The 16,250-nt window shown below is 41.9% G+C and overlaps 1 protein-coding gene across 1 annotated transcript in view; it reads left to right on the top strand.

Annotated features, from left to right (window-relative positions):
* Positions 1-16,250, top strand: part of LOC133423716 (partitioning defective 3 homolog) — a 394,242-nt gene that overhangs the window by 291,231 nt on the left and 86,761 nt on the right. The window contains exon 21 of the mRNA XM_061714033.1: positions 9,462-9,764. Coding sequence (XP_061570017.1) covers positions 9,462-9,764 — 303 coding nt within the window. The remainder of the gene's footprint in view (positions 1-9,461; positions 9,765-16,250) is intronic.

Genomic DNA, 16,250 nt, shown 5'->3' with positions numbered 1-16,250 from the left:
GGAAATTCGGGACCGAATTGCAGCACATTTTGCAGCACACAGCCTGTTCAAGGCAACGGAGAGATACGGTAGAGGGTTCATTCTTTTGGGTTTGGAACGCTTCATCTGACATTATTACTAGAAAACTTAAAATGTATACAGATTTTTTTCATACATCTTGCCTCAATCCTGCCTCATGCTCCTTTAAATTTCAAAAAAGAAAGAAATTGCAACATTTCATGCAGTAAACAAATCATTTTAGCTTGTCTAATTTATTCTGTCACCAGACACACATATTGCCAAGAAGCACCTGGCATTTTTCAGAAGTGTCAAGACAAACTGTGTGTCCGACTTCTGGGATTAAAGTTCACCTGGCGAAAATGATGGAAAAAAAAAAAAAAAATCGATCTTTAGACATAAGAATCGATTTTTAGGAATTAATATGAGTATCGATTTAGAAGCGGAAAATTGATTTTTTTCAACACAGGCCTAACTGTGACTGAGACAAATTAGCTCTTACTTTTGAACAAAGGACAAGTAAAATGTCGCTGACTAGAAAATGAGCCAAAAAAGTCTATTGATTACCAAAGTTGGGAAATTCTAGGAAAACACAGAACTGTCGGTCCGTTAAGTGTCCTTTTCCTTGAGAATGGGATATTGAATGGATCATTTATGGATTGTAGTTGCCTGTGGATTTAACATGATTAAATGGTGCTCATTATATTAGTGAAATCGATGCGGCTTGGCGTTTGTTTCCCCCTGCAGCTTACCCGGGTTGTTAATCATTGGAGAGGACACGGCTCCTCTTCATCCATCCCTCTTAGCGCTATGTCTTCAGGCATCCGTGGACATCAGGACATCCAAAAAAAAAAAAAGGCACGGTATTGGTTTTTACGATGCAGACGGTCCTCTCGTAGACCAGCCCCGTTTAATTCTCTCCAGTGGGGAATACAATATTGGTGACAGGGTGAATGAAAAGACAGCTTGCTGCTCTCATTGTTCTCCAGCAGCCAGATGAACTCGGTAATCAAACTGCCGTCGGTAATGACGCTTAATTGAATAGGAACAATGGCGCGTGATAGCGCTCCCTCTTACAGCGGAGACCAGAAGGATGGTGTGGCTGTTGGAAAATGTAATGCACAGACACGTAGAGACACTGAACTTTCACAAAGGACCTCTTTCTGCCTGAATGGAACATCTGGGGGGGACTCGCTCAAAAGGCCGCCGCACATTTTTGTTTCCTGGCGTTCATCTAGGATTCGCGGTGAAGGTCCTCTCCATTGACAGCACGAACCTCTCTGGCGGAGGGCCCAACACATTTCCAGCCGTGTGCTCCGGAGGCCGTCGGACCTGCTTCTCCATCCAGAGCCATCCTCTTTGAGCGGCTGCCAAGCAAATGTCGTGCTATGCAGCACAATGAGCGTCCATGATGCCTGCCCAACTCTCCACACAAACCCAAACTAGTATCTAGTATGCTGCCCGTACCTGCCTCTCACTCCTACCGCATAATTTATTCCCCTGCGTTTCGATTTCCCGGCTCGTGTCCGTTCTGCGTGTCTGAGCTCTGAGCTTCTTCTGCCGCCTAATTCTTGCCTTTTCCACCTTTTTCCCCAAATCCCATCACTCAGCCGAGGCCCGGGATCGCCCCTCAGTTAATAGAAAGGGAATCCTGAGGGAAACGGGTGGGAAATAATAAAACAACCTGCCATGCAGCCCAGTCGATATTCAAAGCATTATGGTTCAGCAGAACGACAGCTTAGAAATCCATTACTACTTGTATTTTTTTGGGTAGCACTGCTCCTTTACACTCCCAGAGTGATGTATTGATTGCCATAGCTCTCAGCATAAGTCACATGTTCTGATTGATTACGCCGCTGACATGGTGACGGGACATTCTGGAGAGCATTTATGAAATTATGGATAAGACCGTTTCAGGCTGATGAAGCTGGCAGTTGTCAGCCAGCGCCGCGTGTCGGTGCAGCCCGTGACGGACCACAGCCAAACTCATGGCTCAGCGGACATTAGCGATCATTAATTCAAGCAGACAGCTTGACAAGGGCTTTTAGTGATTCAAAATACTCTGAGAAGAGATGAAACAGAATAATTCATAAAAGCGGGCCCTTTTACCCTGTAATAAGATAGGTATGCCCATATATTTAACACTGAGATGTGATTTCTGCAGTTGATGCTTGGGCCTCTGGTCCTTACACACACTATTCACTTACTTGAGGTAAAGATATGATCCTGCAGTCGTATCTTATCAGGTGCTTATGGACTGTAAGTGATGGAAAGAGGAGAACATAAAAGTTTGAGTTCATTATAGCACTTAGTCCAATCCAAGAGAGAATCAGAAGCAGCATTTGTTTGTATCTTTTTTGATTGGCTGGTGACGTAGATGTATGTTCCACTCAGCAAAGGTATTATTTTGGGGTCATTCTCCCTTTTAAATAGGGCTGGGGATCGATTCAAATGTCAAGAATCGATTCGATTCCGATTCTTAAGAATCAGAATCGATTATCAAGATTTTATTCGATCCGATTCGATTCGATTCAGATATCGATTTGGGTTAGTCTTGTTAAAACAGTTTTTTGAGCTGTTGCATGAATGATATGCCTGTAGTTATGCAACATATTAATACTAGTATTATATTGAGATTCAACAGCAAGTATTGGCAGATAATGATGCTGTAAGGACCAATCAGCTCCCAGAATGCTGATAGAACTGCTGGTTTTTAGCATTTTATGCAAATCTAACACCAAGACAGTATATAAAGTAATGAAATTTATGCAATTATAACTGAAAACTTTAATGTTTTCATACCTTTACACATACAGTATTTAAAGGCAAAAACATGGCACCAGTTATTCTTGTGTCCAACAAAACATTCCTCTTTTGGGCATAAACAAAAAAATACCAAAAGTGGTAATGTAATGATGAAAAAAATAAAAATAAAAATCGATCTTTAGACATATGAATCGATTTTTAGGAATGAATATGAGAATCGATTTAGAATCGGAAAATAAATTTTTTTCAACACAGGCCTACTTTTGAAGACACCTTTATCTGGCCGGCTCGTGTTGGAGCAGGGAAACAACAAGCGTTCTGATTGGACCCTAAACCATTAACGGGGCTCATTCAGTCAAAGCAGTGGGAGTGAAGAGAGGGAAACAAAGAAACGCTGGGTTGATGGACCTTCGGTCAGTCTTCACTAGTCTCTTCACATGCTGGCACCTGAAGTTCTATATTCCTGGCCAAAGAGTCGGTACACAAACCCATCTGAATTTGTTCCTACTCCATGTTCTGGCTGGACTCAACCCCCTCTTGTGTCTCTGCGGCAGCTGATTATGATGTCCATTTGCTGTTATCTGTCTGGCCTCTAATCAAGAACCAGCAGTCTGCTGCCACTCTCCCCCCCCTCTCCCTGGACCGGAGCAGAGCACTGTCTTTTTTTTCTTTTTCTCTTTTCAAGGCCCTGGTCTGCCTTCAGTTTCTTGATGCTTTTTCTCCTGCAGACTCCATACAAACCAAACATGGCTGAACTAGGCCGGTTTGCTTTTTCAAACCTGGATTAGGTACAAGGACTTAGTGGGTTTTTTTTCCTCTTTTTTTTTTGACTCCATGTTTTTAAATCTGTTTTTTTTTTTCTGCAAACTTGTACTGATTAGGGATATCGCTTCACTTTGTCCAATTATCTCTCATTATTTCGGTACGCTATCTGAGTCTCATTTGCAGAGCGAGTTCAAAAGAAGGTCTGACTGGCAGATCGGGAAGTGTGATTAGGTTTGTAATTATATTGACACCTACAGCAAGTTAATATGATTATTAAAATGTTGAATGAACACCAGAAAAGCGGCATAATTATCTCTGTGATTGCATTACTGGCCAAGTTGCAACTCTGGAATGGGCTTTCAGGGGAAGGGGATCGTGCAGAGACAAGCGCATGTGCAGCCATTTACTGCATTTTGAGTTGATTCTGCTCCAGCACATTTTGACCTCCATCTGCTCTTCAGAACAATGCGTGCATGTTTCGTTGAGGATGTCTTGAAAAGAAAAAAAAAATGTTTTCCAGGCATCTGAATTTAAAATGAGAAGAACAAACACATTCTGTTTCATCTTCCACAGCGAACTTGGGAGTCTGCTGGCTTCAGAATGAAATTAAAGACAGTCTCCTTTCAATTCCTCTGTGTCCTTTGGGCAGTTTAAACACTGACAAATGTATGAAGAAGGAGTGTGCTGGACTAGTTAGACCCAAACAACCGCCATGCTGGACAAAAAGGGGCATTTATTTTAGTTAGCGAGCCCAGATTTGAGCTGACATGTTATTGCCAGTTCACACGGGGCTTTTCATTCTACCTAAGTAATTGCTTGATCTGGCCATTCTTTTACTTTACATGCACTCAAACACACCTTAAGGGATGGAAGATTACAAATAGTTGTGGTCGGTGTGAACATTTGGTGTGTTTTCAGTGGCGGCGAGCTGGATGAACAGGGCGAACCAAAGACGCTGAAAGGCACGGCTGTGGAAAAGACTGGAGCACCGTCTGAATGACAGATAATTTACTTGGAGATACGATCAATCATTGGATTAGGGACTAAACTCCAACCGCTCTGATAGCTTCAGCATGAGGCCGTCTCGGCTGTCGATTTGTCCGGGAGAAAATTCCCCTCTAATCTACTGTAAAAAGTGGGAACTTCTTTTTAGTTTGTGATACAAACGATAGAAGAAAACGCTGAGGGAAGACAGTGTAATTAAAATGAAAGTCCACAGTGGGGCTGCCACCAAGTGCTGCACCTCGATTGTCCCCTTTCTTGAAATAAGATCTCCCTGTGCTGGTTTTATTAAAAGCTACAGTGCCTTCGCCACTAAAGTGTAGCATCTGCTCAAAGCACGGCAGAGGACAGGAGCTGGTAATTGGGGCTGTAATAATCGGTTTAGTGTGGGCAGCACTTTCCTCAATGTTAACACGCCGGGCCATTAATTGGCTAATGGGGTATATATGGTTTGGAGTAGAGGTGGTCTCTGCGGAGGAAGCTGGGGAAGGAGAGGAGCGGCCGTCGCAGGTCGATCACCAAGAACACAGTTAGCAGGTGCTGGAGGTTCGAGGCTAATGAGCAGAAAAATCGGCTGATTTCAGCGTCGCTGGCAGGTTCATGTTATTCTACACCTTCTGGTGAAAAGGTTGCACGTGCATACAACACTGTAGATGATGCTTTGTGGTTTTTATGTGTTAGTACAACTTATACTGCAGTTTGAAAGGCTCACCGTTTTGGATAAACATGCATAATGTGAATAAGTCAACAGTTTAGCTCAAACCACTTTTATCTTCACAACTGACCTGCTTATTGATGTTGTCGCCTAGGCCTGTTTTGAAAAAATCGATTATCCGATTCAAAATCGATTCTCATATTAATTCCCAAAAATCGATTTGTATGTCTAAAGATCGATTTTTTTTTCATCATTACAACTTTTTGTATTTTTATGTTTATGCCCAAAAAAGGAGCTTTTTTTTTTGGACACAAGAATATCTGGTGCCATGTTTCTGCCTTTAAATATGTTTAAAAGTATGAAAACATTAAAGCTTTCAGTTATAATTGCAAATAGACCAAAAATGGAAAAAATTAAAACGGAATGTAGGAAAAATTAAACCTGATTTCATACAGCCTCTGATTGCTGCCCTGAATCTGTTTGATAGCTAAAAGTAGATCAAATCCACCAAAAGTATTCCATTTTTATTTTATCATATCATTTTCCCTATTTAATCTCCCCAGCATCTTCTCACACGCCACTCTCTCCTTCATATGTGTTTTACTCAGTGTGGGAGCTTGGGGTTCCCTCCAACACCTCAGAATAGTCCGTGCACATGTTATTAGGCCAGTTTTTAATATTCTAAAACTATATTTGTTCAACAGTTCTGTCTCCAAGGAGACATCGTGTTGGTGATCTGGGAAGTTCACAATTTAATGATTTGCTCATATAATCTATAACTTTTTCCCATAAGGGGAGGATCTTAGAACATTCCCATAATGCATGTATAAATGTGCCACTTTCTACCCCACACTTCCAACATAGATCATTATTAATTAGGCCCATTCTGTTTAGTCTTGATGGTGTAAAATAATATCTGAATTATTTTATGCTGAGTAAATTTGCCTCTGGCTTCTCTGCAAGATCCCAATCTTAACTCCCCCACTTCAACGTCCTGCCTTATATTCTGTAGCCGTGTCACACATTAGCCAACCAAACCTCACTTAGGTTTATGCATTCGTCTAGTGTACGATTGGTTCAGACATGGTGTGGGGGGATTTGAGGCTTACATGCAGCTTCTCAGCCGTGGAAACTCTTCCTGCAAAGCTTTAACTGCAGTTTCTGTGCTCACATTAATGCCATTGGAAGTTCAAAGCTATCAAGCTATGGAATCGGCAGCGTTGCCAACTCATGCAGGCCATATGCCTCAGCAGTTGTTGACCCTGCTCTGTGGTCCACCGTGTTTCCATATCCTGGAGCTGAGCCCTCCGCTTGACAGCCAAATTAAGTTTAAATATATATACACTAACAGATATTTTTCCTCAAACAGTCTGAAAATGAGCCTGATGCAGTGAGGCAAACACTGATGAGCGTATTGTGTTTACACAATACGCTCATCAGTGACTCACTGTTTTAACTTTATCGGCGGATATATGTCCTTTTATTAAAAAGCACTGATTAGCCGTATTCATGTCAGACTCCTGGGGCCCGAGGAAGAAGGAAAGTCTTTGTTTAAGCTTGATGTCGTCGGTTTTGCCAAGGCCATTATCTCATCCTAAATGTCAATAAGCCCTTTCTTTTTGTAATGAATCTGATTAGTCCACAAAGCGCCTGAGGATCCGGAGGCCCCGGTGGACTTAGGTGAATCTGCGGTAACTTCGTTGTCTGCTCGTTCCTGGCAGAGATCTGACATCACCGCAGCTGGACGGCGGGTGGAAGCGCCTCTGTGGTTCGCTGCGTTTCACAGATAAACTCGTTCCCATTTCCTGACAGCGGGAAAAGACCGAGCTAACTCTAAACAACAGGATTGATCATTTTCATATCATACCTGCGCCACAACAATTCAATAAAGCATCAAATCAGCTTTGAACCTTTATTGATGACTGCACATCTTGCAACACTGCATCGGGCCTCCGTCAAAATCTCATTGTGCAGATAATACCTGGAAAATGGGATTTTGGATAGCTACGAATAACGGAGACGGTCTGTGGACAGGATGTGGGAACTGGATTAATGTGGCACTGAAAAATGGTGATTGTTTGAAATCTGATTATTGTTATTAAAATACACAGACAAGCGGGAGGCAGTTTCTGTGGGGTGTTCTTGCTCTACTCCAGAAATGTCAATCATCCGTGTGGAGCAGCAGCGGGAGGTCAGAGGTCAGCTGTGACCTGAGGTGAGAGGCTCTCGCCTGCTTGAGTCCATGCTTGGATGAGTGCTCCTCCCTGCAGCACATGCAACATCTGGAACCAGTGAGCAGTCCGGTGGCTGCTGCCCTGGTCGCCGCAGTGGGAGGTCAACGCAGCCCTTCCCTCTCCCCCCCACCGGCCTCCACCGGCCTCCTCCCGGCTCCCCCGATGCCAGATCTCCGCGCAGAACGAGTCTCGTTAGCCGCCGACAGATGGCCATTCACATGGAACCGTTCTGTGACACAGGAAAGGTCTGTGAAAGGCTCTGTTGTGTGGCAGCGGTCCCGGGGAGAGGAACAGCACGGAGGAAGAGGAAGGGCTGGGGAGGAGGAAGAGGAGGAAGAGGAGGGAGAGGAGGAAGAGCAGGGAGAGAAGGCCTCCCTCCCACCTTCACCCATTAGCATTCTTAAAGGATCACCGTACCAGACATGGGGCCTCTTTTGCAAAGAGTGCGTGGATTTCAACGTGAATCCGTGCGTGGAAATCTTGCGTACGCAAAAAAAAATTCAGATGTTCAAAACTGTGCGTAAGCCCAAATCCACGCAGGTTTCTTTGAACATCACAATCAACGTGGATTTGAGCGCACATGCAGGAGCACAACACTCCGCCCTGTCTCCTCCCTCAATTAGATATATTTCAATATGATAATGAGGATAATTATCTATTAAAAACTGCTCATCCTAACAAGGAAGTTGCAAAAAAAAGTAAAACAAATTTAAAAAAAAAAACATCGGCTGTGAGCTGGAGACAGTCCTGTCAAAATTGAGGCCTGGAAAAAATAACTTATTTGGGGTCATTTTTTCTTTCGTGAAGAGTTGTGGGTTTATTATGATCGTAAGGGTTTGTGAATGTTTATGGGCAGAGTTAGTGCATCATTACACTCTCCTTTTCTTGTTTGTATTTTAAGAACTTAAGTTGGTGGATGAAAAACGGCTCCTCGTTCCGCTTTATTGTCACGTGTATTATATACGGATTAAGCCCAATGTACACGTTTATTGAGTCCTACACATTGTGGATGTCCGCGATCACCTCTACAACATGATCTTATATTTAAAACATGAAGCATCACGATCTGATTCCTCTGCTGCAGAAAGACATGTTGTGCCAACGGGATTATCGAGGTGCAAACGTGAGAAATAAAGAGCAAAATTGCTGTAATTCGGAGTGTTGAATCCGAGAGACCGGTCTGGGTCCCAGTACAAGACCCGGCCCATGATCCGAAAGTCTCGTGTGAAGCCGAATCTGAAAAATCCAACGTGCAGGAAAGAGTCTGTTTCCATGCCATTAATCAGGAGGAGGAAGCCTAATCACCAGTTTTTTTCTGCATGGAACTTATTTAACACCAAAAAAACAACATGCAATGAACAAAATCAATTCTCCTCTTTGCAGTTTTTGTTCAAGTAACACCACAGGATCATTCCTTCACATGTTTTGGCAACGCCCTTTATGTATATATATATATATATATATATATATATATATATATATATATATATATATATATATATATATATATATATATATATATATATATATATATATATATATATATATATATATATATATATATATATATATATATATATATATATACACAGAACCCTGTTGGAAGGCTCCCTCCCTGGATCCGGGAAGTTCTTCACTGCCTTGTTCTCCAGCATCATATCTGATGTTGTGCTGCTCCCAGTCGTGCTGTGCTCTTGTCACTCAATAACTTCTACTACATACTGTATCACATGCACACAGACACACACAAAAACACATATATATCTACTTAAATCATCTTTGTCACAAAAGACTCCAGACTTAAAGCTTTTGCCTAATTTGTTGTGTGCAACCCTGTTAAAGTATTTTCAACTACTTCAATATTGTGCAGTTTGATAGATTGGGGGGAATTGTCTCCACCAGATACATATGAATGATGAAAGAATAAGACCTTCTTCCCAGGAGACCTTTTGTGTTCTGGTTGCGTGGTGGATATTTCTCTGGATCGATAACTCAGATACAAAACCATACCTGACATCTCATCTCTAATGTGCCTGTATCAGGATCCAGGCCAAGACGCGGGAGCTCCGAGAGCGGCAGGCGAAGGAGAGAGAATACGCCGAGATCCAGGACGTGGTCAGCCGCACCTTCAGCTCGGACGAGGACCACACCTACGCCGGCATCGGGTCGCTGGGCTCGTCTCTAGACGGGAGCAGCGTGGACGCCTACAGCCACCCCTACCACCTCCCTCAGAGTCCACAGAGCCCTCACTCCCCGCTCAACCTGTCGGGCAACGGCCCGCCCCTGGAGGCCCTGTACGCCCAGGTCAACAAGCCCCGCAACGGACGCCTGGGCGCTCCAGACAGGTAGGGGATGCCGTCCGTCCGCTGTCCCTCAGTGCACATTCACAACACTGAACAAACCCGTACAAACCCTGTGAGCCGTACCTGCAGCTTAACGCCTTGCTTTTGTATTCAAATGATACTAACTGGGGGTTTGCAACAGTCTTGTTCATTTCCATCTCATCTATAATGTATAAGCAGTGGCATGATTGTTCACTTCTACTCGTCAGGAATGACACATGACGCTGATTTTCACACAGATTTTATCGCACGCACTATCCCACCTGACGCTCCCTGGTGTAAGCAGGTAGAATACGCAGCAAGGATAGAGAACAACAGGAACCTGTCAATAATTCCCATTGAGTTGGTATTAAAATCAGGTGGTCTCGCTTTCCCTTTCTTTTTTCTTCTTTTATGAGTTTCTGACCTCAGGAGGTCGTCCTCGGCTCCTTACACAGCCATGCTGGGCCTGAGGGCCTCCTGGTGGCTGACGGGTTGACTAAGTCATCAAAGTCAACTACTACGAATCTTTTATTTTTGTTACAGAAAAGAGCACTTCGAGTTATTTACAATACGCATTACAGAGAACACACCAACAGATTCTTTTTTTAATCAAGATTACTGAAACTCCATGATTTGGTTAAGTTACAGACACTCACAATCATGTACACAGCGAAATGTAAAGCATTGCCAGAAAACTTACAATACTTGTTTACTTTCAGTTCAAGTAATGAAGATTGTCGTAGAAATTTTAATTTTAAACATTTATTTGCCCGAACAACATTAAAGCAGATGAGCATTTCAATTGTTGGAATTACGTTATGGAATTCATTACATTATGATTTAAAGGGCTGTATAAACATATTTCAGTTTAAAAGGAAATTTAAAGAGAAAAAAATAGCAATGTATGGATGAAATAGTAAATTTATAATATATGCATATGGAGACAGACAATCTATCTTTGATTTTTTTTGTTTTTCTTTCCTTGTGATATTAACTAAGTAATTGTGCAGACCATCTGTTATTATTGTTCAATTTTGTTTTGATGGAGGGGCAGGTAAGATTTTCTTCTTCCTGCTCCTTTCTGGTTATGGAATATGCTTTTGATTGTGTTGTCATTTTGATTGTGTTATCATTTTACTTGTTTGGTTTTTTTGTTTGCATATTTCCATGATCGGAATAAATAAAAATGAAATGAAAGTCAGTTAAAAAGTATGATAAAGCCATAGTAATTGATTCACATAAGCAGTCCAAACATAACAGCAGTGAAGTCCAAACATATCTAGTCCAAATATAACGGTAGCTGTCTGTTATGGCTGGAAAGCACACATGCTTTTATTGTTGTAACTACACGCCAGTAAGATTTCTAGTTGATTTAGCAACCAGTCATGCTTGGATCTGCAAACACAAGAAGGATCTAATGTTCTTAAATGTTTTCTTTTGCATTTGTTTTTACAAGAGACTTTTATATGTTCATGACAAGGACGGTAATCTAGCGAATCATTTCTTTGCTGTAGTTTTCTAAATTAATATGACAAATCTGAAATCCCGTTAATCGTCCTCACATTTCATAGTTTTTTCTCCGCTGAGTCCCGTTGATTATTTCTGTTCCTGAGCTAACGTGTGAGGAGGGGAAAGGTTTTCCTCTTGGTGCTATCTAGTGGTGACAGGTCAGGAGACCTCTGCCCCCCCACTCTCCTAACAAGGAGCCGGGTAATACCCACCTCCTGTGATTGACATGTGTCACTGGGGGGCTTTTGACCTTTCCCTGCTGGGCTTTGACAGATGTAGCGTCGTGTTGTGTGACCAAGAAAAAGAGCATCCTTGGGCGAGTGGGAGAATGTTTTCAGGAGGACCTGAGCAGGAAGGATCCCCGTCCTCTAACGATCCCACGGCAGCGAGAGTACAAATCACAAGGTCTTCTGTCTTCTCTGAAATTCTCCAAATCCCAAAAGGCAATTCACCCTCCACTTAGCAGACTCCGCCTCTCCCGCTGCCTGAAGTGAAGGTTAACTCCTTTTGTTGCCTCAGTCTCCGTCCACACACTTATTTAGCCTCAACTAATTCCCTACTTTAGAGGAAGTTGAATTAAAGAAAGCGGCAACAATGTGTGAGTGGTGATCAGAGACTCAGATGTTGGTCAGTGATATGCATGAAGCTATTGATAGAAACATCAATACCGTGTGCAGGAGAGTCGGTGTCTTCACATACATAACCTTGTGAGAGGTTATTCCTTTTTATGCCTTTGTCAAAGGGAATTTTAAAAGCAATCTGCTCTGATCTGTGGTTTTTACTGCGTAAACAAGGCTGATGCAAGATTCCCTCTGTAGGTACAATCTCTCTCTGGCTTTGTGTATTCAACATGTCCTCAATTTTCCCACAATCCCCTGCAAGCTCTTCAGTATTCCTTCAGCTCGAATGCAATACATTTTTAGATTGGCGTTTGAATGTTTCATACTATTTCTGGAGCTACTTTCAAAGTGCTTCTATCTCTCCTGTTAAGGCAGGTTCTTGAAAATGTTGCACCCTCACCTTTCGCGGGTCTGTTTCGGCATTAAAAGCTTAGTGTCACATGTTAAATACAGCACGAGCTTATATTTACTTTTGGGTCTGAGCCTGGAGTGTTGATAGCACAATGTGGGGTTTTTATTTGCGGGGACAGGATTAGCCGGTGCAAGCGTTGTGATTTGATTTGAAATATGCACCATATGTACAACACTGCATTTTTGTTTTGCACCTCTCGCTGCTTAGCATATCTTGCATATGCCAGCCCAGCTGTATTCCTCCAATATTTGTCTTCCTGCCTCTCAGATGCAATCATATCCACTGACTCTTATTTCGCTCAGAGGCTTTCTCTTTACAATTTGAAGAAGAAGAAGGAAAAAAAAAAAGCAGCTTGCAAGGCTTTTAGTTTCGAGCCCGCTGTCACTTGCCTACCATAACAAACAAAAACAGTCATTTGCATTTCTGAATCAAGCTAATGGAACTTTTGTTGCTCAGTAGAAACCGAACAAAATGCGCAATCATTTCTGTCATTTCTGTCTAATCCACTTACAAGGAATGGAGTAGTTATACTTTCTTCCCTTTGAGACCTGCTGCCGCTGCTCAAAGTTCCTCTCTGGATGTGGCGAGATGAGACTAAAAGTGGATGGAGTTTGTTTGAAGAAGATCAGTCGTTCCCGGCTGCCAGTCAGTCTTCATTATGATACCTGGTTACTGTTACCGTCTTCAGCATGTGGCCCTGGGGAAATAATATGATCAAAGAGCAGATTAAGGATCTACTTTACAGGGATATTTGGCTCCTTGTCATACACAAAGAAACGTCAACATCACGTTTACATCAAATACAAGGTTTCTCTTTATGTTTTTGTAAAGTTTTGACTCTTCTTGTGATTTTGGCTTGCATAATTAAACCTGATATCAAGCAAACTAAAATGATTTATCACCCAATTCATAACTATTTATAACACTTTGATGGATTTCACTGTGCACGTTTATGTGACATGAGCCTCCAGTAGGACAGAAGATGGATCAAAGAACAGATTCAAGGAGTTGATCTCATTCAGGAAAGATGGAATTGTAGACTTGTGTGCGTACGTATATAAAAAACGAAATAAATCCAGTGATAAATGTAGGCCAGCAGCCACCTACTCTTGCAGCAAATAGGAATATTTCCACCTTCTTCTCATCATTTTACCTCCAGAAGCCTGGCAGAACTGCTCAAATCCTTCCCTGTGAAGGTGGCTCGAGTGTAAAACACGGCTTTCCAATTGATTTGAAATGATCTGATAGTATTTCTTTCATTGTGCAGTCTTTTCTTGTGGAAAAAAAAAAGATAATTGGTTAAAAAGACGAGGAGGGTGTCTTGGAAGATGGCTGCATTCCACCAAAATCTTATTTCTGGAAGACTCCTAGTTACGCTTATCCAGCACATCCAGGCGTCTCAATCCCCATCAATTTATTCACTTTTTTCTGTCATGACAGAAACTGCTCTTTATATCTGTTCGGCTGATTGGAGTCCCTCTGGTGGATGATGGAAAGGTACTCCCTTTTTTAAAGAGCCGGAGTTCAAATGCCTGCATTTGCCCGAACATCGTCCATTTGCATCGTGAGCTCATTAGAGCCCCCGTGTGTTTACATGCATGTGTATTCATTTTTTCTTGCCTTAATAAAGGCACTCACCCATGACTGTGCAATGCTCGCAAAGGCAGACACTTGTTTACCCACTACATTTCACAGGAAGAGAGTGCAGCTGCATAAATAGCCCCAGTGTGCGCCTCTCTCCCTCTAACAGACCCTCGGTAATGGAGCCTTAATGGGAAGGTCATTGTGACTGTAAAGCCGGAATGAGTCAGACCTGAGCCTATAAAACCCTGGGAGATATGAGCAACCCCCTGGTTGATGCCGGCGTCCAGAGACCCTGCCCATTCTGCGATATCGGATTTTACAATTCCTCTGCGGGATCACGCTGCAACAAGAGCTCATTTGACAATTTATTACTAACCCCTGCGTTATTAGAACTGGCAGCTCCGGTGGTGTTTTGACAGTGCGGTCAGACTCAGTAAAACTGAAGGGCAACAACAGAAACATATGATGGATCTATACTCAGCGTTGTCAAAGCCTTATATAAAGAACATTTAAATACAGTTTTTCGCCCTGAGGCGTGAAATGTGCTTATTCTATTAGCCGGTTTACGTGATTGTGAGCCAGACATAAACACCTGAGCACAATGTTTTCTTTTTAGATTGGCTTGTTTCACCTTATAAACCAGAGGAAGACCTCACAAAATGGAATGACCCCATTTCTCGACGGGCAGCCGGCGAGTCAACCCCTCCGTCTGCTGGCAGGGGGGCGGGGGTTTGGGTGACTAGCAGACCTAGACAGGTTGCCAGGCTCGCTGGGATTTGTGGGAAACGAAACAAAGCATCACCTCTGAAACTTCACTTTGATTGGCGTCTGGTCCCATTACCAATCCGGGTTCTCTGATGCCCCTCAGAGCTCGGGTAGACGCAGAGAGGAAAAGACGATCTCGGCCCCTCCTTGCAACGCAGCCCCTCCAGGAAGTCCGGCGAGCAGGTAGCAAAACGAGATCAAGAAACGGAGGAGACCTCCCGGCTCTCGTATCGCAAGGATGCACGGTCTTGACACTAGGGATGGGCGGTATGGACTAAAAAATGTATCACGATAATTTCTGCCATTTATCCCGATAACGATAACGATTCTTTCTTTCTTTCTTTCTTTCTTTCTTTCTTTCTTTCTTTCTTTCTTTCTTTCTTTCTTTCTTTCTTTCTTTCTTTCTTTCTTTCTTTCTTTCTTTCTTTCTTTCTTTCTTTCTTTCTGGCTCATTTCTTTCTTTCTTTCTTTCTGGCTCATTTCTTTCTTTCTTTCTTTCTTTCTTTCTTTCTTTCTTTCAGGCTCATTTCTTTCTTTCTTTCTTTCTTTCTGGCTCATTTCTTTCTTTCTTTCTGGCTCATTTCTTTCTTTCTTTCTTTCTTTCTTTCTTTCTGGCTCATTTCTTTCTTTCTTTCTTTCTGGCTCATTTCTTTCTTTCTTTCTTTCTTTCTTTCTTTCTTTCTGGCTCATTTCTTTCTTTCTTTCAGGCTAATTTCTTTCTTTCTTTCTGGCTCATTTCTTTCTTTCTTTCTTTCTTTCTGGCTCATTTCTTTCTTTCTTTCTTTCTTTCTTTCTTTCTGGCTCATTTCTTTCTTTCTTTCTTTCAGGCTCATTTCTTTCTTTCTTTCTTTCTTTCTGGCTCATTTCTTTCTTTCTTTCTTTCTTTCTTTCTGGCTCATTTCTTTCTTTCTTTCTTTCTTTCTTTCTTTCTTTCTTTCAGGCTAATTTCTTTCTTTCTTTCTTTCTTTCTTTCTGGCTCATTTCTTTCTTTCTTTCTTTCTTTCTTTCAGGCTCATTTCTTTCTTTCTTTCTTTCTTTCTTTCTTTCTTTCTGGCTCATTTCTTTCTTTCTTTCTTTCTTTCTTTCTTTCTTTCTTTTTTTCTTTCTTTCTTTCTGGCTCATTTCTTTCTTTCTTTCTTTCTTTCTGGCTCATTTCTTTCTTTCTTTCTGGCTCATTTCTTTCTTTCTTTCTTTCATTCTTGCTCATTTCTTTCTTTCTTTCTGGCTCATTTCTTTCTTTCTTTCTGGCTCATTTCTTTCTTTCTTTCTTTCTGGCTCATTTCTTTCTTTCTTTCTTTCTTTCTTTCTTTCTTTCTGGCTCAATTCTTTCTTTCTTTCTGGCTCATTTCTTTCTTTCTTTCTTTCTTTCTTTCAGGTTCCTTTCTTTCTTTCTTTCTTTCTTTCTTTCTGGCTCATTTCCTTCCTTCCTTCCTTCCTTCCTTCCTTCCTTCCTTCCTTAACGCAGAACCATAAATCAGCTTTTACACAAAAACATCATCAACAGGAATTTATCGTTTTTACCGCGAGATGACAAATTCTTACCGTGGGGAATTTTTTTGACGGTTTATCGTGAACGGTAAAATATCGCCCATTCCTACTTGACACTTGATCAAGAAG

The sequence above is a fragment of the Cololabis saira genome, chromosome 22 (genome assembly GCF_033807715.1).
Source record: "Cololabis saira isolate AMF1-May2022 chromosome 22, fColSai1.1, whole genome shotgun sequence".
NCBI lineage: Eukaryota > Metazoa > Chordata > Actinopteri > Beloniformes > Belonidae > Cololabis > Cololabis saira.
The sequence above is the reverse complement of the archived record's forward strand: the minus strand, read 5'-3'. Positions and strand labels throughout refer to the sequence as shown.